This window comes from Mercenaria mercenaria, chromosome 7 (genome assembly GCF_021730395.1).
Source record: "Mercenaria mercenaria strain notata chromosome 7, MADL_Memer_1, whole genome shotgun sequence".
Taxonomy (NCBI): Eukaryota; Metazoa; Mollusca; class Bivalvia; order Venerida; family Veneridae; genus Mercenaria; species Mercenaria mercenaria.
In genome coordinates this window covers 11471582-11498975 of record NC_069367.1, presented here as the reverse complement: position 1 = coordinate 11498975, position 27394 = coordinate 11471582, and the positions used below count along the sequence as shown (strand labels likewise).

General features: G+C 35.6%; 2 protein-coding genes across 2 annotated transcripts in view; both read right to left on the bottom strand.

Moving 5' to 3' along the window:
* LOC123554928 (angiomotin-like) overlaps positions 1 to 13617 on the bottom strand; it is a 35347-nt gene extending 21730 nt beyond the window's left edge. The window contains exons 1-2 of the mRNA XM_045345368.2: positions 13493 to 13617; positions 3386 to 3489 (exon numbers count right to left, since the gene is read on the bottom strand). The gene's annotated coding sequence lies outside the window, so the exon portion shown is untranslated. The remainder of the gene's footprint in view (positions 1 to 3385; positions 3490 to 13492) is intronic.
* A 4622-nt stretch (positions 13618 to 18239) lies between these two features.
* Positions 18240 to 25920, bottom strand: LOC123556056 (hemicentin-1-like). The gene is made up of 9 exons (XM_053547038.1): positions 25800 to 25920; positions 25509 to 25630; positions 25044 to 25187; positions 23925 to 24117; positions 23058 to 23228; positions 22556 to 22729; positions 21807 to 22000; positions 19626 to 19785; positions 18240 to 19147 (listed from the first exon to the last, which is right to left on the bottom strand). The coding sequence occupies exons 1-9, from the start codon at positions 25918 to 25920 to the stop codon at positions 19071 to 19073; spliced, it is 1356 nt and encodes a 451-aa protein (XP_053403013.1). The 3' UTR covers positions 18240 to 19070.
* Positions 25921 to 27394: the final 1474 nt, after the last annotated feature.

Here is a 27394-nt window from a genome sequence, read left to right as displayed (position 1 = left end):
AACAGTAAACAAGGGCTGTTTTTAAAAAACACACTGTAAAATCATTTAATTTCGTGGCATAAAATTTCATGGTTTTGGTCAAAACGGCAATTTTGTCAGGATAAGAATTCGTTGATTTCAACTTTGGAATATAAAATGAATGAGAATTTACTTGTTTGATCGGATAAAATTTCGTGGATTGACTCAACCACGAAAATTAGTCCCCCACAAATATTAATGATTTCACAGTAGATAGCCTGTCAGAAGTACCTGGTGGTGTAACTTTCGTCCAACGTATGAAGTATGACCTTACCCACAACGACTTACTGATTGGGTCATCTACTGAGCACAGAAAATCATAGTGTTAATTCTAAGTCTGATGGACACAGGCCCAACTGTTTTGTGTTTCAAGGTAACATTGTGACCATGACCCTCAGACCTACTGACCAAAAACAGTGGAAGACCATTCTACTAACCACTGGCAATATAACTACCAAGTTTGAAGGCCACAGGACCAAGCTTTCTCCAGTTAGTCAGGGCTTGAAATCAACACTCATAAACTCACAAAATGCTTGTGGAAAATAAAAACTGGGAGTCGTTTTACTGATTGCTTGCAAATTTTTTACGACTGCTAAAAATAAGATGGATCAGAGCTTTTTTCTTTTTATAAGTGATAGTCTAACCCTGCTAAATTTCTATAATGGACTTGTCCATCTTTCAATTTGGACAGTGCCATTAACTATTAAAAGGGGTGCTTATCTAAAAGATACTCATAACTGATTGAATGGTAAACAGTTTAGATCTTGATCAGACTGCATGGATGTGCAGGCTGACCATGATCTACACTGGTCGCAAAGGCAGAATCAATCATGTCTAGCATGATAAGGGGTAAAGGTCTCAATCGAAAACTACAGTTTTATCTCAATTTCCATCACAATTTTTGAAGATTCAAATCGAAGGCATCACTTGCTGGCACCAATAATCTCTCATGATTTGCACTATAATGTTTGATCAAAACTTCCTTTATAATCAAATGAACTGAAAATGTGAGGCAGAACCTTTTTAAGTTCACGTTTTCATGTATATAAATTTCTATAGATATCTTCAAAATGGTTAAACTGTGAGCAACGTTAAATTTTTTCCAAATAAAATCTCTTGCACATTACAAGTTTTCTTTCTAAATTCCTATCCTGGACAGTGGTTATAGAAAAACACTTGCAGTCCTAAGGTCAACGTGACCTAGACCTTCATCCTTTAACATTATACTTGTAATTTATTTTACAGCACTCTCTATAGAAAAACATTACTGTAAAGGTGCATCATAATTATGACAATTAATTCCTACCGGCCTGGATAATTGCAGAATACATGTAGGGCTGGGGGGTTCAAGAACACTCCCTGACTTATTTATGAAATTCTATGACAACTATGTGGTTTTAAAATAATTTTAGATAAACTAATTTGAGAAAATCAGGTTAAATTGTGAATACCGGTTGCTTGAATAACTGGGGTACAATAACATGTTGGCACTTGGGGAGGTCCTTTCAGAGACAATTTTAAATTATACATGACAAAATGGTGCATTTTAAGCCATGGCAAACATCTGAGCAAATAAAGTTGAAATGCACACACCACTTGCCTGCATAATATGATAAAATTATTACTGGGGTCGGGGTCCTCCCCGAGAAAATTTGAAATTATACAAGATAAAATGGTGCATTTTAAGCCATTTTACTAACAGACAAAATATCTCAGCAATTCAGGTTGAAATGTAAACAGCACTCGGCTGAATTAATTGGAGTAAAAGTAGTGGCGGGTGTGACCTTAACCTTAGACCTAGGGACCTGGTTACTGTACATGACACTCTGTCTCATGATGGTGAACAATTGTGCCAAGTTACATCAAAATCCCTCTTTGCATAAAGAAGATATGCTACAGACAGTCATTACTGAATTTGACCTTTCACCTCCCAAGTGTGACCTTAACCTTAGACGTAGGGACCTTGTTCTTGCATATGACACTTTGTCTCATGATGATTAATGTTTGTACCAAGTTACATCACAGGGCCCACACTGGGCTGAAAAAAGTTGGAGCCACCTTTTTTCTCGGGAACGGTAGGGAGGGTGCTGGAGAGGTTTCCCTTCCCGCGGCGCGTTGAAAATTTTTGTTACTTCCCATAAGCAAATGGTGATATTCTAGCTATATAGGGGGACTTTTGAATGAAAGTGGGTATACCTCTAAAGCAAGTTTTGTATGTTAAAATGTTGTTGGATGTTTGAAGCAACCTGTCTGAAATATTTTTCCATTACAGCTTCTTTTTGTTGTGGGCCTACTATGTAAATGCATGGCCCGGGGGCTGTTTTTTTGGTGCTCTGTGCTTCCGAGAAATCTACCCTGATACAGGATTACATTTCAAATCCATTCCTAACTTTTAAAGACATTCAAAAAACTTGGCAAACACCTTTACTAATTACTTACTAAGATCACAGACACGGGTCCAGTGTATTTTTTTTTTTTTATTAATACAAAAAAACAACCTTTTTTCACACAAATATGCTTTCTATATGTTAGTCAAATGAAAAAAAAAATGATGACAAAAATCCAGTCATCGTGTCGTGTATGATATTGTGACCGGATTTTTTGTCATCATTTTTTTTTTCATTTGACTAACATATAAAAAGTATATTTGTGTGAAAAAAAAAAAAGGATTTTTATATTAAACAAAAAATACACTGGACCTGTGACTAAGATACTGTCTGACGGTGGCGACAACGTTAAAAAATTCATCAAACCATTCATTATTTTGCCGATTTATTTATTAATTATTTGATCCATGGAAATTAAAGGCATCACTCATTTAATCTGCCGTAATGACAACAAAATAAAAAGATTATTTTAACCCGATAATCGGTTGCTAATTGATTGCAAATTGCATCTTCTCGCGTGTCAAGATGTTTATTACACATTGTTATATGTAAAGTAAACGCAGACTGGGTAGTACTATCCCGAAATAAGTTAATTTTATCAGCTAAAATTATCGGAACCAGTCAACTGTTTTTTTAACATAATTTCTCGGAGGTTACGATTTAGAACGTCTGAAACAAAATGGCGGTCCAAATTATGAACATTTTTTCATTTTCGCCACTCGCGATTTTTCTTCGCCACTTTCATCGCAGATTCGCCAAATGGCTCGAGTGGCGAACGACAGCGTGGGCCCTGCATCAAAATCCCTCCATGCATTTAGAAGATAATTTTATGCTCTGGACAAAGTTTGTGGACGTCGCCCGCCCTCCCTCCAGGGGCATTTCCATAATACCTCCCATTTTTCGAACAGGCGTATAAAAAGCAGTCAAACTGAAGTGAAAATCATCTTGTCAGAAATTAAAAGGGAGAGCACATAATATACCTGTGGTTGTGTATTTCTTTTCAGTCTTTGTTTATAACCACACCCTTCACTTGTACAAGATATACTCCCCAAGCAGCATCCATGTACAGTATTTCCTCAGTTTACTGAAATAAAGACAATAAAAGTGTTAGTTACGACAAAACGTCTTTAAATATAGAGGATAACAACGCTGCTAAAATTAATGTAAGTTGATTTTTATTAAATTTATTTTGTTGGGATTAACGTCGCACCGGCACAATTATATGTCATATGGCGGGCACCTGGGTAGAACCACCGACCTGCCGTATACCAGCTGATGGCTTCCTCACATGAAGAATTCAACGCCCTGAGTGAAGTTCAAACCCTCATCAATGAGGGGCAGGCAAGTGATTTGAAGTCAGCGACCTTAACTACCCGGTCACGGAGGCCCCACTTTCGCTTTTATTCATTTAGATATTTGAAAGTTGTATTTTTCAATTTTTGTTCATCTTCAACTCAAATGTTAAAGGCTTTTATCCAACAAAATCAAAGGGGGGAATTTTTGTCCACCTTGGTTAAATTGAACAGGGGGGAGCCCAGACTTCATCCAACAGAAGCCTTTGGCCCTACATTCGATCATTCTGGGTCCCTTTACCATTCTTTAAATAAGAAATTTACTTTTCATTATACATTTATTTTGTACTTTTTACACATTTTACCTTAAAAGATTGAAAACTGAAACAGCAGGCAAACGTCTTAGTGTAGAACTGTAAAATATTTTCAAGCGTAATTTAAGTAAAACACATAAATTCATAAAATGAGTTTTGTCGACTTAAAAACGTGAATAGAAATATGAATCTCTTTTAAAAGTAATAAATTTAAAACCACAGAGTTGACAAATTGCCAATGCACTAAGAACATACTACAATGTCACCGACTTTGGAATGTTTACCTCCATTAATACAAGCAAGGTATTTGAGGCCTTATAAGGGAAAATTAGAAATACACCTTTATATGTTGAAATCGGTCTTTTCTCTAGCTGGTTAAGATATTTGGAGGAATATCAGCTTGCACCTGCAACAACTTATTTGCCCGGCTGCTTAACAAAATAGGGAGAACGCCAATCTATGGATCGCGAGTTTGATACTTGGGCGGGACGTATGTTCTCCATGAAGATTTGATAAAAGACATTGTGCCTGAAATAATTCGTCCTCCAACTTTGATTCAAGTGGGGAAGTTGACAGTTACTTGCGGAGAACAGGTTTGTACCGGTACAGAATCCAGGAACACTGGTAAGGTTTACTGCCCGCCATAACATAACTGAAATACTGTTATAAAATGGCATTAAACTCAAAATAAACAAACACACATACACTTATTTGATTTTTTACAAGAATATAGAGTTCAGTTAGGCCTGGTCCTTCTCCCACAACTGAGAAGTATCTTCTCCAGTTAAAAATTTCTCTCTCTTAGTCCCAACAGAACCTTTGATGAAATTTCTATATAAAACAGTTTATGATAAATTTTCAATAAGAACAAGAGCTGTCCGTAAGACAGCCAATGCTCGATTATTGGAACTGTTGTCCCAGAAGCAGGAATATTACCCTAAATGTTTATTTATCTAGAGTTTCAGTCCAGTATCTGCATTAGTTTTAGAGATAGTTAAGTAACTTAACATGCAAAACTTTAATCAAAGTTGTTAAGCTCAAAGGGGGACATCATTTTGCAAAATACATGTCACAGTTATGGGACCTGATGCTATGGCCTAGTTTTATAAACCCAAAGAAATGTGTTTCAATTCAATATTTGCATAAGTTTTTGAGATAGTAATTTACTTATATGCAAAACTTTAACCAGGAGATTTAAGTCCAAAAGGGGGCATAATTTGGCCAAAATGCAGGTTAGAGTTATGAGACTTGATGCTATCACCTAGTTTTATAACCCTGAAGAAACGTGTTTAGTTTCAATTCAATATTTGCATAAGCTTTTGAGATAGTAACTTGTATGCAAAACTTTAACCAGGATTTTCTAAGTCCAAGAGGCGGCATAATTTGACTGCAATGCAGGTCAGAGTTTATATATGAGACTTGATGCTACCACCTAGTTTTACAATAACCCTGAAGACACATGCAGGGTTTTCCCTCGGGTTTTTTATTTGGGAGTCCATGGACTCCCATGGCTGCTAATTTAAGGGTCCCTAATAATTTTTGGGGGTCCACAAATTATTGATCTTGAAAATGGACATTATTACTATAAAAATTTACCCTAAAACCGAATGAACTTAATTGTATCTTTTTAATTTAGATAGCAGTTGATTCAATATTTCGGAATGGTATCTTTCAAAATGGCATGAGCTTCTCAATTCAGACTGATTACAAAAGGTGTGATAGTCTTTTTGTTATGATTAAATAGCCAGTAATTACCGGCAATTAACGTGTCACCTCGTGTCAATTATGTTGTTCACAGTCTCGGTTAAAGATAATACTCGATCCTTAATTAGTATCATAATTTCTGTAATTTATTAATATTTTTTCATCAAAATACTTTAAATTTATATGAAATTAATGTTGTTTAATAAAAAAATAAACCATTCGATCTTTTACGGAACGTAATGGCAATCTTAGATTTTAGCGGTGACAGTTAGCGGGGAGAGTAGGTTCCCTTTACCAAAATGGCGAACATCGATAACAAAACTTGTTTTGAAGTTGGAAAATCGTCTATACCTGTGTATAATGAGCACCCACGAATCCGTGATGGTCCCGGTGGTAAAAAACTGCGCATTTTACATGGGTATCTGCGCAAAGGAGACTTCAGTGCAAAGGAGTTTCGTGACTGATTTTGCGGGTCCAGTGGGACGCAGAGGCACTAAAAAATGCGAGTTCAAAGCAGTAAAAGCGCGTCAGAGACACAGAAAACCTGCGTCCGGAAAAACCCTGCACATGTGAAATTCAATTCAATATCTGCATTAGTTTTGGAGATATATCTTCTAGATATAGCTTTATTTACTTGAATCTGGAGTAGTATAATTTATTATCAACTTACATTAATCAAACTTGGCGAAATGTAGCTTAAACAAGAAAGCAGCTATGATTAAAAAATTTTTAACGATCTGATATAACTCCTTACTGACATAAAGTCGGGAGGTTGTTTCAAATGAGGATCAACATATAATATCAGTTTAGTTGAATTGCTTTTTATACTTCTTATTACTTCATCATTTTATAATGTGTAAGTGAAAACACAAACATATTTAATAAGTCCTTTCTTGAGATGAATTCTTTAATATATAGAAAAATATTTAAACTATGACACCGGTCATAAAATATCATGATGTGCATCTCAATTCATTCCTCAGTATTTTTCAAAATTTTCAGGAGCAATTGCCAAAATCCGTTTCTATTAAAAAAGCATTATAAATTTTCAAATATTTCTGATGAAGAAGTATTTATATCGGACAAAAATCACTAAATATCGGTTACTTTCTTTTCTGTTCTATCCTAGACCAAAGAAGTATAAAATACACAGAATGGCAACAGGAGATAATCTCGTATAAGCTCATGTCAGCGCGTTATCTTATTGAAGCGCTTACTGACTTGATCACTTGTGATCAATGATCAGATCAACAGACGCTTATTAAAGTATTACACTGGTGATATGGCCGGCATGTAATAAACCGAATCGGTTGCAATTTTCAAACGACAACAGTTTTACTGTTGATTTCTCAAATTTCCAATCATTAATTCATTCCTTCCCCGTGTAGAATATACTAATAACATTAAAAAGTTACCATTATCATTATAAACAAACGATCTGATAGAAAGTTTTTCACAACACAAATTTTTCTCCTTCTGATGTCTGTTTCATACACTGATTAAACGAGATCTCATTCAGTTCCTACGTGATGTTGGCGAGATTTGCTCTATTATGCCTTTCAAGTTGCCGATCTATTTATATTTATATTTATAGCTCTTTGCCTAGACCAAGTAGTATACATTTGCAACTTGTGCCTCAATTCTCCTTCATCACTCTTACATATTCACCAATGCAGGGTCCGATCTTAACACAGTCCCGTGATCCCGAGGACACCTATTTTAGCGGAGGGCCTCCTGAACTTGGAAGCTAGCTGTCCCGTCGGGACAGTAAGTTTTCAGTTCAATATAGCTAAAAAACTAGGGATGGCAACGAATATTCGAATATTCGTTCATGACATGAATATTCGAATACTGTTTCACTATTCGAATATTCGGAAAAATATATAAAATCATAAGAAATAAATAAAAACCAAATGCAAAAACCAGTATGTTCGTTTATCTAATTTACCAAAATTCGCTTTCATAGTAAATACGCGCGAAAATGGCTTCCGCCGCTGTCAGACGTGTCACTTTGTATATTAGCGTGCCGATATTGTACATCGCTATGGTGATGACATTGTAACCTGTAGTAAGTACCGCTAATTGCTTACCTTTAGAAATTTTGTTAGTCCCCAATTGATGTCAATCCGTTACAAACCGCTTTGTTTTCGGTAGGTGCGAACCGCATATATTTAAAAATCATCAGAAAGCACTTTAACTAATGACTCGGATTTCAATCAAAGTCGATTCAAGATGTATTTCAGTAAAGACAAATGCCGAAAAGTGTTGTAAACAAGTCAAATGTGACGAATTTTATTTTTATGTAAAACGGATTCCTCTTGATAATAAATGCATTTCGTATGGAAAAAAAATAGTAGAATGTACTCAATATTCAGACAAAGGGTAAAGTTAAACAAAATATATCTTTTATAGACTCCCCCACCCCCACAGTTTTAATTTAACACACGTATTAATCGAAAATATTGGTTCATCTTATTAGGGATTACTGTCATGGAAGCAATGCAGCCTGTCTTATTAAAGTATTTCACTGCGGTCATCCGAATAACGAATCGGCTTGCTAATATTTCGAACGAAACTACTTGATTACGGGAGTGCCATCAATCACCCCCGTTAAAAACATGTAAAAATAAGTAAAACCATTATAGATTTAATCAGATTTTTCCCTCGGGTTTTTTCATTTTGAGTCCATGGAGTCCTACTGAGTGCGCTATTATGGGTCCCTAATATATTTTATGGGCTTGCCAACAATATATATTGACTTGAAAATTACCTTTATTTACTATTAAAAGTTTACGCCTACAAACCGAATTAGAGCTTAATTGGATCTTTTACCGTTGGATAGAGTTTGATTCAATATTCTGGGATGGATCTTTCAAATTGGCATGATGCTTCTCAATTCGATGAAAATTAAAATAGTTGAATAATACTACTTTTGTTTGATTAAATAGCCATAAATTACGCATTCAAGTTACTCGTGTCCACTGTAAGTGTCACAGTTTTATCTCGATTAAATGATAATACTGACCTATAATTAGTAATCTACTTTTGTAATTTATTATAATTTTTCATCAAAATCTTTATTTTTATGAAACGTTAATGTATTAAAATATAAAAATTAAACCAATCGATCTGTTCGGAACGTAAGCGTAATGTAGATTTTAGGTGACAGATTAGCGCGAGAAGTGTTCGTTAACACAAATGGCGAATATCGTATAACAAAATTGCATTTTGAATAGTGTGTAAAATCGCTAATAAACCATGTGTATAAGACACCCACCCATCGTGATGTACCCGGTGGTAATAAAATTGCCATTTTATGGTGAATCTCGCAATGGAAGAGGCTTCTTGAAAGGAGTTTCGGACGATTTTGCGGGTCAGTGGAGCAGGGCTACTTAAAATGCGAGTTCAAAGCGTATAGCGGTCAGGGACCAGAAAAACATGGATCGGGAAAACCTGGATTATATGTAAATGGGGGCAAATAACAAAAATTTTATATTCAAAAAGATGAACAAGCGATGAGAACGATAAGTCAGTCTTAATTCGTCAATGTCTAAATTACTTCCGGTGTAAACGAAAGTAGAATTATGCAGATCGCTGCTAAGGGTACGATAAATTCATAAGATTTTGAGTTGATTTGTTGATCATTTGATGACCGAATATTCGAATATTCGTTCGGAAGGCTGACCGAATATTCGAATACCAAAATTGCTATTCATTGCCATCTCTATAAAAAACATATCAAAAATACCAAAATGACAGAAAAACCTTGCTTTGAAACGATTTTCGAAGTAGACATCTGTTCTAACCACAGTCCGGATGTTTACTCTCGAATACATACATGTACGTAGACTGGCTCTGCATCCTATAAAATATATAGTGTGAAATCACAGAAGAGACAGCGGGTACCAGTCTAACATGTACGGTACAGTCCGGGTACGGGGTTTTACCATGTAGCCTCGCTTTCGGTTGTCCTGTATTTTCGCGACTATTTGTTTACCTGTCAAAAAGTCATGTGGAAATTTATCGATGGCGTTACGGAACCAGCCATTAAAAAGCCAACTGGTGATTTTATCGACTGTTCACTGAAAATGGGAGGGATTCCTGAAATCAGGGAGGGACAGCTGAATTTGTAAGGAGGAATCCCGCCAGGATTGTTAGAAAAAAAGTAAGCATCTAACCCTGCAATGCTACCCCCATTCATCTGAAAATGCCTTGAAATAATTTCAGTGGTAAGTACCAGTGGAACATAATACAGTTTTACATGCTTCTAAGGGTAACACTGTATAATAGTTTATCAGGCAGATCAATCAAGCTGTAATTTTAAGTTAAGAAGCATGAAAAACAGTTGTTTCGCACTTAAGACAAAAAAGAAATACAAACTGTCCAAAACTATGCAAGTCATTTATAATCTAAGACATCAGTTTTAGTTGTGTTTTGTATAATTAACCCCAAGGAGGAATGCCTACTTTGGGTTAAAAAAGGAGAACTTTTGAATGTTTTGAACGGTGACAATATCCCCACCAGTTTATTTCATTGCTGAAATAATAACAATAAAGTTCCAGATTTCTTCATGCTCTTATTTTTTAAATTTATTATTTTATGCCATTTGTCTCATTGGCTAACAAATTGACATCATTCCTAAACCCAATCCCCTATGGCCTTTCAATAGGGACAGAAGGTATATTGGGGTTCTTTGAATTTTAAAATCAAAACTGATTTGGAAAACCCAGAAATGGCTCAAAATGGCCGTATTCATGGAGGTTCAGACAATTTAAATATTTGGCAAAGAAAACAAGAAATATCATAAATGAGGTTGTGTCATTTGATTTGCAATTCAGTAGTCAGCAGGGTTTTTCATCAGGATATTGGGAAGAGGCCCTGGCCTTTCAAATTGGGAAATTCATACGCGATAATTGCTCAATTTGTGAAAAGAGCATTTTAGTGAAACAGGGCCTTTTTTCCTTCTGCAAAAGAGGTATGTTACAAAGGACACAATGTGGTGGTTTCCTAATAATAAATGAGCTCATTGCTTCCTATTTGTGAAATATAATTTAACAAAAAAAAAAAATATTTTTTTTTTTACACTTTGGGAAGTTCCGCTGCCACAGTTGGGGAAAAAATGACCTTATTTTCAATTTGAAAGTTGCCGAATATCTGCCTCTGTTATATAAGGATGAAAAGCCCTGCAGTCATCTCATGAATATTGTAGCAATCCCAAAGGTGGAATTAAAGGGAGACAACACTCCTTGTTCAGTTTTGTGACAAAAGGTTGAAGGTCTTACATTTATCCACATTTAACAGTGTGAGTGATCAAGGAGTTCAGATAGTCTTATCTATTTAAGTCCATAGCCCATTTTTTTATACTTGCAACTGAAAGGTGATGTCAGGTGACAGAACATGGGAGGTAATTCGCAATAAATTTGTCATTTTCATGGTCAAATTTGATGAGATAAGCTGCAAAAATAAATGTGTCTGGTGATTTATAGATATCAGCTCAATCTAAAGCATTGAAAATGTTTTAAAAATAAATATTCTGTTGACATTGCTAAATTTTGTATAGGTTGTACTGATTACAAGGCTTCAATAAGAACTTTCACCCATGCAGAGTATGACTTGGAACATACAACGCCCTGCTTACAAGTCAGATGCTCTACCAACTGAGCTAACAAGGTACCTTTTCTGGTTAATCGGAAGCCTAAAATCACTACACTCCTCCTCACTTTAATTGTGAAGCTTAAACCTTATATGAGCCACGCCATGAGAAAACCAACATAGTGGCTTTGCGACCAGCATGGATCCAGACCAGCCTGCGCATCCGCGCAGTCTGGTCAGGCTCCATGCTGTTAGCTTTTAAAGCCTATTGGAATTGGAGAAACTATTAGCGAACAGCATGGATCCTGACCAGACTGCGCGGATGCGCAGGCTGGTCTGGATCCATGCTGGTCGCAAACCCACTATGTTGGTTTTCCCATGGCGCGGCTCAATTATTGGAATCAGAGTGAAGCATCAGCAGTTCAGCTTCCAACATTACCCTCTGCAAATATCATGTATCTCTATATAACTGGTCACCAAACCTTTCTTTACAGTGGTACCGCAGAGCGCGGCACCAACGCAGGTTTTCCAGGAGAAAAGCCCTGAATAACATGATCATGGTTTACAATAATATGCCTTCTGTATACCTCGCACTTACAATTAACAGCTGTACACTTCAAGATGCTTGCTATTATACTGAAATGGGATATTATATGCCACGAATCAGGCACATGATTTAATGACTAAAAATGCTTTAAAAAGATTGTTTCAATCACATGATCATAAGCATGTTTGCTCATATAAATTTGGGTATCCAAAACGTAAATGTGACAAATTATGAAAAAACAAAGAATTGCTGTCCGTTATTAACATTACTGACATAGTATTCGTTTGCTTATTTTATTTTCTATGTATATTTAATTGGTAACCCAGGCATACCAAGTATACGTTGATTCAAATTTACACTAGATAGGTGTTACGTATTAAAGAATAAACAGAGCCTGATTTTTCACATCAACATATGATGAACCAGTGCTCGCGCGTACACTGTCAGGAATGAGTATTGTCATATAAGCTGCTCGAAAGTTGTTCACTATTGATTGACAATGGCATAACTTACGCCAAATATTACGGACAACAACCAGGTGTATTTGTGTGACAGTTATTAATGAATTGCATTCACCGAATTGGTCCTAACGCTTTATTAAATTTTTTACTATCTAAAGTTTATACCATGAAAATTAGCAAAATTACTCTCAATGTAACAGTCAAAATCCGAAAACGTGATAATCATCCTTGGGAAATTTTAGGAATTGGACAAATTTGATGGGTAGAAACCCTGGAAGCTTTTCGCTTGCTATTGATACCTCACTTTCACTTCCAGAGGGTACGATGTTATCTGGGTGTAGCCAAATAGCCCTTAAGTGGTTACATTAAGTTTGTTAGTCAAGCTGACGGATTAGCTGACAGCATAGATTTGTAAATAAATTATCTGTCATACGTTCATAGTTTGGTTACAAGTCATCGATAATGAAAACATGATGCGGCGACTTAGAATTACTGCAACCATTACTTTTATGTAACAATACTGTTCAATTAACCTAGAGGTGATAGTTTTACACCTTTTTTTCATTAATACTAAGCTTGATTGGATATATGCCCGATGTTTTGAGCATTATAAAAACCAATAGGGTGAGTTTGACACAACCTATATTTTAAAACCATCATATTAGCTAGATATCTTTATTTTAACTAATAGACAGATAATTTACTCACGGTGTTAGGGACTCAAACTCAAGACATCTAGCTTGAATGATCAGAAGCTGCTTAACAATGTGCTTTAGTAATCCTATGAACATGAACTAGCTGCAATAATGTAACCTCGCAGGCTCGATATTACACTTACAACACATATAATACGTGTTCGAAGCAGTACCCCTTTTTTAAATTTTTTTTATTTTTACTATGTAAATGCTCAAGACTACCAATTGTTAATTACAAATACAACTATTCTGACAAATAATATGGAAGAAAAAAATTAACAGTATATGTATCAATATTACACAACACAATTATATGTAATTATGTTGCATAGCCTTCAGACATAACCGAAACAACAGATGTCCGAAATGGGAGCACTTTCCGACTAAACCAATTTTATGTTGCAAGGGAATTAAGCTAAGTATCGGTTCTCGGCATGCTCTTTCAGCAGTATCATTCATATCTAATAAGTATAAACACTTACAAACGCCTTCTTATTCATGTTTATACATGTAATTTTCGGCCGAAACAACGCACTAAATAACAAATATGGCTGTGCAGGAATGCGAAGAATTTCCCCAGTGCAAATTGACGTCACACGGAAGCGCGCGTTTTTTGTAAGATCGCAGGAGTTGATTCCCTTTAATTCTAATAATTTATGGAAGCGAGTCAGTGTCATTTGTGTTATTTCGAGTCCCTGTATAGCGAGTGCCTAAAAGTATATATGGATATGTAGATATGCTCACTTTACATCTAATCTGTACTATTGTATGTAAGAACCAATAAAATGTCTCATAAACTCAGGCTTGGTCACGGAAGTGTGCTGGCCCAAACTGGCCTGGCTCTTTGGTCTCAACTAATAAGTTCTATGATTGACTTAATACGAAATTGTATTTCAGGATTAAAATCCTCTTTCTGAGAAGGAACCTAGCAAAACCAATTGCAGATCATACAGGCCTATGCTCCTTCACAAATTTTACGCTGGATCAAAGACCTATAAAATTAAATACTTCTTTGGTTGGATGTATGATTTCGTCATTACGCCAACCAGCAACAAAAATATACCTCGCGAAAATATTATTGGTAAGAACAAAATTCTGGGATTGATTTTGAATGCATTAGATCAAAAATATCATTTATGACAATCAGACAGCATGTTATCAAAATATGCCATTTCAGAAAAGGGTGACACCCTGGCCTATCTTTTCAACTTGGTTAGTATCAAACCAGTTACTCGAAATTTTCCGGACCTTCTATAAAATGACACGCAGCTTGCTTTAAAATAAATCGCTGTGGTATTGGCATTGTTTGATGCTCTTCAAAACAGTCTTTACCTTTAGTCTGCTAGCGGCAAGTGATTCTGCTTTTGTGCAGACCAAGATCAGAATGCACATGATCATGGTCTGCACTGTTCGCTTTTCAGTCAATAATTTTTCAGTGAACACCCCTTTGAATAATAAATGATATTGTCCAAATTGAATCACTGATGGACCAGTCCGTTAAAATTTAGCAGGGTAAATGGTTAAAAACGTGTAATCCTTCTCGCAGGCCCTTTGGGTCAGGAGTGTTTTTCACTGAAGCCAGACTGTTAAAATTCTGATTCAGAATAATGTTGTATTGTTTTATGCCGTGCCAACTAAAACGTTACCTGTCCTATCAGGACAAGACCGTAATTCGTTAAATTGTCTAGCGCAGGAATGGAATTGTTGACGTTATAGTGTTCTCCTTATGTTTCAGTCGATCCAACAGGCTGGTCAAAGACGATTGTTTGGCCGCTGTTATGAAAGATAACAGACCTCTTTATTAGACCTTTGTAAAACACATTATCAAATTCAGCTTCTTCCAATGTTTCTACTCACCTTTCTATGCATTTCATCATGAAAGATATTGCGAGACACATATGTGACTAAATCATGTATGCGATGAAGTCATCGATGTAACTACATATTCAAACATAAAAAACTCTGGATAATCAGACTTCTGCTCAAAACTGGAGTCCTCGTGCACAGAACAGTGTACATGGGTTGCTTTGCGGAACAAACGTGTAAAATAAAAGGTGGAAACTCCAGAACTCGTCTGACATTACATAAAAATGAAAATGCTGCAGGTACGGTTTGATTGAGAGCATGTCCATGTACGGCAGTGGAGATGAATGTTACTGTCCCCTAGCCCCGGGTTGAACAGAACTCAACATTTGTGAGGATACAAGTACTTAAATACAATTTAGAGACATCCGCAGATTCTCACATTTGGTTTCACAATATAATAAAGAGGAACGAATATATATGTCTCCTATTGATTTCCAATCTCAAACCCCAAATCACCCTTCGAAAGATCCCTTGCCTATACTTTCATGAAATTCTTCTTTTCAAGATCCCATGGAATTTCATTCACTGCGAGACTGTGTTCTGTATGGTATATATTTATACGCCTCAAATTAGAGACAATACATACTGGCACATGCATGCATGGAAAGCCATCCGCTGATTTCGATCAAGGATACAACTTTGCATATTCAAACTTAATTACAAAACGTTTAGATGGCAGCAACAGGCGTTTATTTTTCTTTCCACAGCAAAAACTTCATCTACAATAGCAGACGTGTTGCTTGTGCTTCGCAGCTACCAATAGTCTAAACCAGGTCATTGAGGACTGAAATTTTATGGATTTGAACACACGATGGATTTGTTATGGAATTTGTATGGACTGTGTATGAAATTTGTATGGATTTTGTATGGATTTTGTATGAACTTTGTATAGGATTTTGTATGGACTCGTACTAATATAATTGCCTATAGTATTTTCATGGATTGTTTTAAATCATAACTGTGGTGACTCTTGTGCATTTTGTTATGGACTTTGTATGGACTGTGTATGATATTTGTATGGACTTTGTATGGATTTTGTATGAACTTTGTATAGGATTTTGTATGGACGTACATAGAAGCTAATATAGTTGCCTATAGTATTTTCATGGATTGTTTTAAATCATAACTTTGGTGACTCTTGTGCATTTTGTTCATTAGTTCACTAAAGAGTTAAAGAAAAATATATAAGGCAATCAGAAATATAACCACCAAAGAACACTGATCTGCGTATGACGGTCAATATGACCTCGCTGTTAAGTTGAACATAGCCTTCCGCAATCATCCCTTGTCTTGGCGAGGCCGTTATTACGGACTCCGGTTAGTGCTATAGTGAATGTCATGTGTCGGTCTAGGAGCACTACGCACGACACTCGACGCGGCACACGGCAAGTCACACGATAATTGATATTGAGACTCGACGCACGAGAATGCGAAGCGACATACGAGACTGTAAACAGGGGGAATGTCTCGTTGTCGCACTGTCGTGTCGCGCCTCTAACACGAAATGTCGTGGTAAATCGCAATGCCGTGTATCGCTTCACTATATCGGCTGCCGCATCGAGTGTCGCATTACCTTGTATACAGTATTTTTTTGTTCACAGGGGCGATTACTCCTGATGCTTTTCGATTTTTCATACAATAAAATAGATCTAACACCTGAAATCTCTATTCAGGAAGACTTTTTTTTTGTATCACCTGTTAAGAGAAGTAATTATAAAGATAATAGATTTAAATGCAACGCACATATCTTGTAGACTTAAAAAATCACAGTTATGCCAAGTTCAACTCAATACACGTTATTGAGTACGAGTACCAGGTATGACAAAATATAAATTGTGCTCACGTCGTATTTGGAAGTACGGCGTACTTAGTTTGTTTCTTACACTCATTTTAATTAACTATAAAAAGGGATCGGAAGTCCCGATACATTATAATGTGCACTTCACATTTAGTGCATGCTTTCGTTTACTGTCAATTAATACGACTGCTCAACCTCCATGATACTTCCCTACTAAATGAACGGAACAGTGACCTTGTTGCACTCTCATTTAGATGGAGCTAGGTGTAATCTGCGGTGCGGATGTGTCAGCTTTAAATAAGTATACTTTAAATTGTGATATCGAAGTTTACAAGCTACCATTTTTTTTCATAATGCTTCTATTATATAGTTGAATGTTTATGGTAGTATTCCATATTTTGATTTTCATTAAAATCACCTCAAATAATGTGTGGTTTCACATGTATTAATTCAGCATTTAGGTTATAGAACATTTTATTTTCAATTTCTAGAAGGTCATAGATATCTATTTCATTTCTGTTATTGTCACCATCATTTTTACTATTTACTTCCATTATTATTTTCAAGATGATGATGATGATGATGATAATAACTATTTTTTATCATTATCATGGTAACGATGGTTAATTATTATGGTTATTATGATTACTACGATAATGATGATGATGGCGATGATGATGATGATGATGATGATGATGATGATGATGATGATGATGACATTTCATTTCTTTTATATTTGTGTGAATGCAATAGGAAGTAAGAAAAAAGGGAAGTTAGATGGGACTTAACTTTACTGAACGTACGCAATGATAACTACGGTACGGCGGATTTTTAATCCTGAAGAACATATGTACCCGTTTCAGTTATATAACTTGTATAACAATAGCTATTTAGTGTTCTTATACCTCAGTCTACTTTGATAACAGTATCAACCAGGAATGAAATATGTATAAGAACTTAAATATTATTAATAATATTTTCATAGCGGTTCTTTAATACTTTAAAATTGACCTTACTTTAGATGTTTGGCAAGATTAACCCAAATTGAGAATTCTATTTATTTTCATAACCTTACACTACTTCGGGTGTGACGATTATTGCAAATAATAGGTCAGCGTTACATAAAGTGAAATTTTCTTAAAGCGAAGCCTTTTCATAGAAATATAATTTCATATTGGAAAAATACCTTCATACTGCTTTCGCGGCCACCTGTAATAAGCGGCCACCTGTAACAAGCGGCCACTTGCCTTAAGCAGCCAGGCAGCTTACTTCTCGTTTAGTCTCAACTTCTTTAAAGGTAGTTCATTCCATTCTGGTGATTTTTTTTTCTGTAGACATTGAATGTAGAATTTTTATTAGATCCTGATTTTTCGAAACCTTGAAAATACCAAGAAAATCATGGTGACAAAAAGATATTGTCGTGTGCGCGACTCTTCCCTGTATTGTTTTGAAATTTCTGGACCTCACGTATTTTTTCCGTAATGGGAGTCTATGGGAAATCATAGCTTTGATGACATTTGCGAATCAGTCTTTTCACAATGTAGATTTTAATAAAACTTTTCGAAGTTGCAAATCAACATATTATCTTTCACATTTGGTCAAGTAAACTGGTATAGGTCATTGTGTTTATTTTTGAAATATTTACCCACAGTCTAAGAAATAGGCAAATCTGAAGCGGATTTGAAGGTATTATTTGGAGTTATTTCACTTGACAATGATATTTGTTACAAATTTATATCTTTAGAACGAAAAAAAATGTTGCCGTATTTTATAAATGTTCTCACAGAATGGCATTTATATGAAGAACGATCTTCCTGCCTGTATGCCCGACTTTGTATACACAGCTATTATCCGGCCACCTTATCACACTCATTTGTCTACTTTCATGGTGATCATGGAGTGGTTTTAACACCCCTCCTTTTACAGTTTTTTTTTCTTTTTCGTGATATCTTTTGGTAACCTAACTTGAAAGTACCGTACAATACTGAATACATAAAAAACTGGAAATATTAGCTATACGAATACCTATGCCTGTAAGTAGCTATTGATCTCTATTTATACATATACATAATTATATGCACCGACTCGAAGGCAGTCTATAGAATTATGCAAATGATTTTGTATTGTTTTGTATTTGTCTAGCCGACGAAGAGACTACGTCTTATTTAGTCCATAACTGGCGTAGGTTGCTCACACTGATGACTCCTCCAGAATAATTCATATGTAATGTAACTTACGTTACGGTAACATTTCTTGCTATAATCAATCTGATTCAACTATTTTTCGGTTATCAAGGGTAGTTTTGCTGTACGTCAAATTAATTAATGTATTCAACTTGTGTTTGTATCAACATAAAGAACATATTTTTTTAACAGTTTTTTTTTCTTTCTACGTTATCAGAAACTGTTCATGCCGTAAAACAATGGTACACAAGTCGTCATCAGAACTGCCAACAGGTTCCACCAAGGCTTATCTAAAACGAAATATGAAAAGAAATGGAAAAAACTATTTTTTATCAAAGTTAAAGGATATAATATTTCTATTTTATGAAAATATTTCAAAATTAACGACAAATATATATATATATTCTTACAGTTGCGCTAAACGTACAGATTCTAGTGCTTTTCCTTTCAAAGTTGTTTGACGAAAAATCCAATTACACATTTAAATATTTCACCTAAAGCTCCTCATACATTTGAGTTAGATTCCTGGTTAATTCCACCATCTTACACAGGTTATTTACACAAAATTAATGCGTAATCTTGAGCTTCAGCCGGACAGGGACAATGACCGATATGACATTTACCTTCAACTTAGCTTCAGGTATGACTATGTTTTGGAGTTAGACTGTGACCATGAACGTTTAGTCAGAGAAATCGCCAGAAATTCCAGCAGTCTAAACAATGATAAGTTAGTGATCCTCATAAGAATGTCAATTTTGAAACTGATACCTGCAGACGAGCACATTGCTGCCAAGGTAGCGTCACATCCGGACCATGTGACATCTTCGTCACTTCCATCATCACAGTCATTTTCACAGTCACATTGGAACACTTCGTCTATACATGTTACCGTTCCATTGAAACATGTAAACATACCAGATCCACATTGCTTAATTTAAGAAAAAAAAGGTGTCGGTACAGTTAACAGACTGGGAAAGTACTATTAAGCTGAAAACTGCAGACTTGACGCGAAAGAGTAAGAATGTTGACAAATATGTTTTACATAGGAAAGTAAGTCTGAATGGTTATATATCTTATTCAATGTGCCACAAAGTGTTGCCATTTTTCAATTAGCACATTTGAATAGATAATATGAAATTAGGTGCTACCTAAAAGGCAGAGCTCCCTTGAAAAATCACCAGTGCCCTTAAAAATTAAAGGAGTGTTGTTGGAATTATCTGGAATTATGGATTCGTTTTGGAAGTTTATGTTCTATTAGATCTATTAAAATTATAAGTATTAATGATAATTCATGATTTCTGAATGCATGTTTTAGACTGCATCAAGATTAATTCTTGACATGGGAAAACTCGAAAGATATTCTATATATAATCAAAAGAAAGTTCGATATAGATTAAAATCGGCACCAAGATAAAGAAAAAAAAACGTAATTGAATAATTTCTGTTATTCTTCTTAAAACGTACTGCATCAAAAATTTTACATAAATTATTATCATACTGGAAACCAGTCACAAATGATAACTCCTTCAAATTGAAAAGCTTGAATCTTGAAAATTTCAAACCTAACAGAATCTCATTACACCAACAGCCAAAAGAATTCTGTCTCTTTGCGTGTAAATGTTTGGCAATGAGGACTTAATGTAAAAAGTTAATGTTCCAGTTCCAAAGTTAATAGAAATTAGAATTTACGTAATCCTGGAAATGACTATTGTAATTCTTTTAAATGTCATTATTGTCAAATTTTGATTCTTTTTGGATGGAAGAATGTGTCCAACTTTTAGTAAAAAAAACTGCTATAAAAGACGCCTGGTATGGGAAAATTACAATCATTTACATGACTGTACAAAGCTTGTTCTAAACCCAAAAGACTAGCAATTTTTAAAAGTTAATGATCAGAATTTTACCTAGAGAAAAACAGTGTTTGCCGAAATTCTCGAAAACACCTACAGTTTATTTACAGAACTTTTAAGTTCACAATCTATGGCGTTTTTATGGTTAATCTTTTAGCACTAGAGAATAGGGATGGCAGTAAGAACCTTTTTGATGTTTATTGATAATTCATCGCCAATAGTTTTATTTTTATTTTTATAAACTCTGGTTAGTGATTTTAAAGCTAACGGACGAAATATATGTGAACGGGGAGAAGAGCATTATTTGCTTTTCACAGTTCAATGCCTGTATATTATGATCCTAAAGCTATTTTTTTTTTTAAGTTATGTCTCCTGACTACTGCACAAGCACTGCATTGGAACCTGACATCAAAACTAAACACTTGTTAAATTCCACATGAATGACTAGCTATACAATATTTTCAAAACTTATAATAATACAAAAAAGAACTGAAATAAAAAAGGAATTAAAAAAAATCTTGCCCAGGTGAGGTTCGAACTCATGACCTCTAGATTTTAACGCGAACTCGCTAACCACTACACCACTTTGGAGTTACGACGTCATTGGGACAAACATAAGTATATATAATTAAGTTCAGTAATGGCAGCGTGACGAAAGTCGTTTCAAAATGAAATTATTGTATTTTATTTCTTTTTTCTTCCTAGAAAATGTATTTAGCACTAATTTCTCATTAACAAACGCTCATTTACATTTTTATTCTATATTCAAAGCAGTAAGCGAGACGCTTTTGTCAACCGTAAACAGTAAGCGTCTACTGACGTCTTTGCTGATTAATTACTATGTACATAGTACACATGAAAAAATCCGAACAACACCGATGCCAAAAAGTACCACGAATTTTCAACTCGATAGTATACACAGTTAGATCTCTCTATTCATTTTCTTTTTCACACGTCTAACCGTAATGCGACGCTGTCGGCGCAGCTTCGCGGCGCCGGTAGCTCTGCTATAAAGCAGACGTTAAAATCAACTGTTATTGGAAACATAGGAAAAATCCGAATAGGCAGTCTTATTGATCTTGTGAATAGGAGTTCTTACATTTGCATATGTTGCATTCCCAACAGACTGGCAATACTGAGCGATACAGACTTCTGTTTCGTTGCTACTTCCGATACAATCATTTCCGCCGTTTGATGGCGCAGGGGAGTCACATGACCTCGTTTTGACCAATGTTCCATATCCGCAAGCTGAGCTACATGACGTCGATGACCATGCACCCCATTCACCATCAACTTGAAAAGTAATTTGTAAAACTAATTATAATCTGATTAGAAATCCAGTATACCTGTTTTTAGTTTCATTACCAGAAGGTACCGTAGTTTAAAAAAGAAAAGCTATTTATTTAGAAATTCAGAAAATTTACACCTGAAGACAACATAAATAGATGTAACAATTAGATACTTGGTCATCATATTGAATCAGGCTGCTTTGTATGCAAAGACTTTTCCGTAAACAAAAGATATGTATTCGTAAAGTGGCAACACACAGTTTTTAGTATGTTAAACTATGATATCCACAAGAACAATCAGAGCAACACTGCGATGTAGAGACCCGAAAAAAGTATTTTGGGTTGGTCAAGATTTCAATTTCCAGTTAAGTAAGGTATGCCTTTTTTGGTATGAATATATGCGTATGTACTGTCTTATATATGCCATTTGTGGTTTCCTCTAATTGAGCAGCGCAAGATACAAAAGTGTGAGTCACACACGGACGGACGAACAAAAACAGATTTATATACCCTCCTTTCCAGTTGGGCATACAAACTATTTCATACGACAGAAACGTACTTGGACATGCAGGTAATCCGCAAGAGGACGTGGTTTCAATATCTGAACCGGAACAGTCGGCACCACCATATTGCGCTGCAGGATTGTCACATGACCTCGTTCTCGATATAGTCTGGTTTCCGCACGTTGCCGAGCAAGTACTCCACTGGGACCAGTCTCCCCAGTTTCCGTCAACTGAAACCGTAAAACAGGCTTACTTGGTTCACATTCACATAACAAGGAAAGTTGATAAAAGTAATTAAACGTTAAACACTTAAGAATTCACCACACGTTGTACTTTGAAATGAACAGTTTCTTTAAAATGTAAGGAGAAAAAGATTGAAGAAAAAACTCATATGAGAAACATCGTAAAATTGGTCGTACTGTATCTGTAAATACCACTGACTAATTTGAATAACATTTTATATATACAGGTGATATCAAGTACACGAAAGTGTGAACATAACATCAGAATATCCCAAGATAAACACAAAATGAATCCCAACGTTAGACAAATACTTACTCGGACAGTTCTGTGAATTGCACGTCATCGTTTGTTCAGTGTCACCCGTGCACTGCGTTCCACCATTACTGGCAGGAGGATTCGTGCATGTACGTGATCGTGTCGTGCTTCCACCACCGCACGTGGTTGTGCACGTGCCCCAAGCACTCCAGTCTGTCCATCCTCCGTCAACTGTTTAATGGACATTTTGTTTTTGAAGATGCATGCATTGCAATATTAATTATAATTATTAAAACATCTGAATTACAACCTGTGCTAATTAGCCATGATGAAGCAAAATGCAGGTATCGCCTTTTAGTCAAAGGCAAAGTTTCATACTTTTAAACGTAGCTCAGGTTTGCCTATTCTTATTTCATTTTTAAATGTTTAATAACAAACTTGAAGTTTTTTCTCAGCCCGAGCCACTTGTCATACCTTTTTATACAAAGTAAATGTTTATATGGAATAAATAAATATTGTTCAAATCAAGTTTAATCAATACTGAAATGTTTTATGACTGTCTAATCTACTCAGCATTTCTTTTTTTGCGCCGAAAAAGTCAAACGTTTGTCTGAATTTCGGCCTTTGGTTAAATTCTATACGCCCAACGGGTATAAGATAATTTTCCCACTGCCACTTGATGCGTTTAAATGGGTTAACAGTGTTGTTGTACTTATAAAATAGACTGGCCCGGTTTATAGGTTGTTCAGGGCTACGGATATGCGATATGTATTGTATTTTGTCATTATTTTTGGTTTGGAACCGTCCATGTTTACAAACACGTTTGTTTATTTTATGAGGAGTAAATTTTACTATAAACTTAAATCAACGTACTATGTAAATAGAAAGAACGACAACTGTGTAAAATAGATTGGTTAGAATTATTACCTATCATGAATTTCCAGTATCCGTCCGTGCCGTAACCAATCCCTATTGAGATGTAGTAGACACCGTGTGCAAGGCCATTCCAGGACATAACTTCATTAGTGTACGGTGTGTCCCCTTTACCCACAGCAATTGTGTTACTGTCCCAGCTAAACCAGAAATATCTGTATTCAGTTCCGGATACAATACCGCTCTCCTGTGAAGCACGTGCAAAAGTCGATGATATACAAATAAATATACATGGTTCGGTATGGAAAATAGTCCTGCCAAAACTAATTCTACCAGTATGAAAATGCAATGGACATTTTTAAGAAATAACTTTGATAACATCACTAAAAAGGTGTTTCCTTACGATTGACTGTTAAGCTTTAAACCCTTGTAACTCTATACATATTGAACTATTATATGTACATTTTTAAAATTGTAATTTTTCAAAATTGAAAGATTGAAAATATTTTACGATCTACGACGAATGCAGTCAAATCAGAAACGTAATCAGTACTGAGGCCTCAGACCTAACATAGCAGGATGCACTTATGTTAAGGCAGTGGGACTGAAATGACAATCGACAATGTTCTCTCCTATGCTTTTTTGGCATCCTTAGGTCATGACAGAAAACAACCGGAAAATGCCGAAATTGTATACGGAGATTACGTAATCAAACGGAAAACACCGATTGTCATTACGGAAACACCACTTAGACGGTAGACTGGTGCCCGTGTTTACTCTCTGTTCCATTGGAGAGAATGATTCTCGATATACAGTCGGGTACCAGGCTACTTCCGATATATTTAATAGTGTATGCATAGGATAATGCTGGAAGCGTTTTGAAATTTCTTTTACAGTAATAAACTAACAAACGTTTCATATATAGACCTCCAAATCTTTTTACAAAACTAAAATGTGCTATATAAATAGATCTAAAACTAGAAATCAATTGACATTAAAGACAAACCGTCCTGGTAAGCAGCACTCTTAATACTAGTTACCCGGCTGTGAAATGTAAAAGACAAAAAGGAAAGACTAAAGAGGATGAAATGACACAGTGATTTAAATGTATAAGACGGTAATTTTACTGCAAGCGTCGAGACATAAAAATGCTTATCATCGGTTCATACTCACGGAGTATTCTGCCACTGGTGTGCCCTGCTGCTCGTCTCTGATTACAGATTTGGTGTTAGCCCAGCCTCCCAGCACTATCTCTATCACGTTATTGTAATAATCACTGGCAGATTCTTGCAGCAAAATATGGGCATCATTTGGACACTAAAATGAAAAAGAAAAACCATCTCCCCCACAGCTTCATTAATTGAGAAGGACCACTGGTGCAACTTTGGCATTGAGTCAGTCAATGATAGACGTCTAGGTAGCCCAACTCTTTACCTAACCATCCATTTCGTTTCATTTCAGTCCGATATTACTCTGGTCAGATAGACCGTCAGGGAATGTGACTAAAGTCACGGACCATGACTAGCGGCCGGCTAGACTTGTGCATAGCCTGCGTAAGATGGCCAGATAATTTATAACATAAAGAAATTCAATAATACTTGTATCTTTTCATGAAAAACAGTAAAACGTGGGTCCTACCTGGACTTGGAAAGAGAGAGCGAACGTATTGTTGAGACGTACACCTGCAGCATACAAGTCATACAAGGTGTAGTCAACGCCACCAGACCTGTATGGACAGTAATAATTGGTAGAGGACTGACCTGAAAAAAATCAGCTACATGTAAGAAACAGTAGGCCGACAACATTGATATGAATATAATGGTTATCTAATGACGCTTATTATATACCTATATAAATTCTGTCACAAATACGACTAGCTCTATCATTTAACAAGTTAATATGAACAGGCAGAAAAATTCCGTATTGTACCTTTTGTATTGTATGTTACCGGACTAGTCTCGTATAGATTTTGCAAGGCCGGATCACACTCGAAGCTTGTGCGCCTCGTGAGATCCGCTCTAGCAAAATGCACTTGAGCCGAAGACAGCATCACAGATCGAGCTGCTATTATGATGACCTATTATATTTGTTAATGTTCATAAGCGAAATGACAGGAGTAAATTTACTTTTTTTCCACAGAACTATTTACTAAATGTGAACAAAACCTTGATACATGTTTGCATTTGCACAACACAAATTTTACAACCGATGTATATATTTCGTCAAGTAAACAAAACATAAGAACATGTCCTTTTCAGATATTCGCGTTTTTACGAATTACATATGCATGTACTCGAACCAATCTCTAGCTATTTTTTAAATAAATATGTTTTCGTAAGTTGATCTTTTTTTTTTCAAAATATGAATCAATAACAAGTTACGTTATTTACAGCTGGTCATGTTTCATCAAATATTTCATCTAAACAATGTCCTGAATCTAGAATATAACTTTTGCATAAAAGATAAAAAAAAAAACAACAAAAAAAAAAAAAAAAAAAACGAAACGGAAATGAATTTCAATTCCGATGTAATAAAATACAGTCGAGACTGCCTTAACGACCCCCTGAATTTAGCGACTCCCTGTCATATGCGACCCTATTTTATGCTCCGGACGCAATTTACTATTAAAAGAGTCTGAATTAAGCAACCCCCTGCCTTACGCGACAAGCGACTGTGAAATCAGGCTCCCGAATCGATATTTAGACCGTTTTCAGCGACTTTGAGACGCTCCCTCGCAAGATTTTACACGATAGAGTTACCGTTCTTTATCTCGCGTGAAGTTGTTTGAGACGAGAACTAATTTGTTTACAAAAGATGGCTGATGAAAAACATAAAAAAGAACTGTTTTGACATTAGAACAGCGTGTTAAGGCACTTGAACTGCTCGATTAGGGAAAACCAGCGTAAAAAGTCGCTGAAGAATTCGGAGTCGGTGCATAAATTAACTTTATTCCTGGTGAAACAAAAATATGGCGGTATTTAACAGGAAACGACGAAGTAAACACAGATTAAAGATGCAGTCAATAATCGAATAAATGTCAATGACCAATTAGAACACAAAAATATAAATATCATAAACCTCAGTGTGTAAATAGTTCAAATGGAACATTTATATTTTACAGCTCTCCTTTATTTTCTTGCCAGATCATGAGCTTAAATTTGTTTTATCAACATCATACGAATGATGCAAATTATTTAAAATTTATATTTTATCAATATGCAATTAAAGAAATAGTATTTAATCATTTTCCACTCCTACCTATGTAAGTATCCGATATTCATGTACTTTAATTGGAAAAATATATGATACCAGCGTCATCCTGTTAAGTGAGACTGTTTTAAGAGACTCCCTGTCATATGTGACCTTTTTCGCTGCTTCCCAAAGTAGGTCTCTTAAAACAGTCTCGACTGTAGTTGAAAAGAAAATGTCCCACCGGATGCCAAAGTGAAGATAAAAAATCCAAGAAATACTCGCAACATGTTCCCGACTCACTCGGGCTCAATTAAGCTCAACGAAAGAACGAC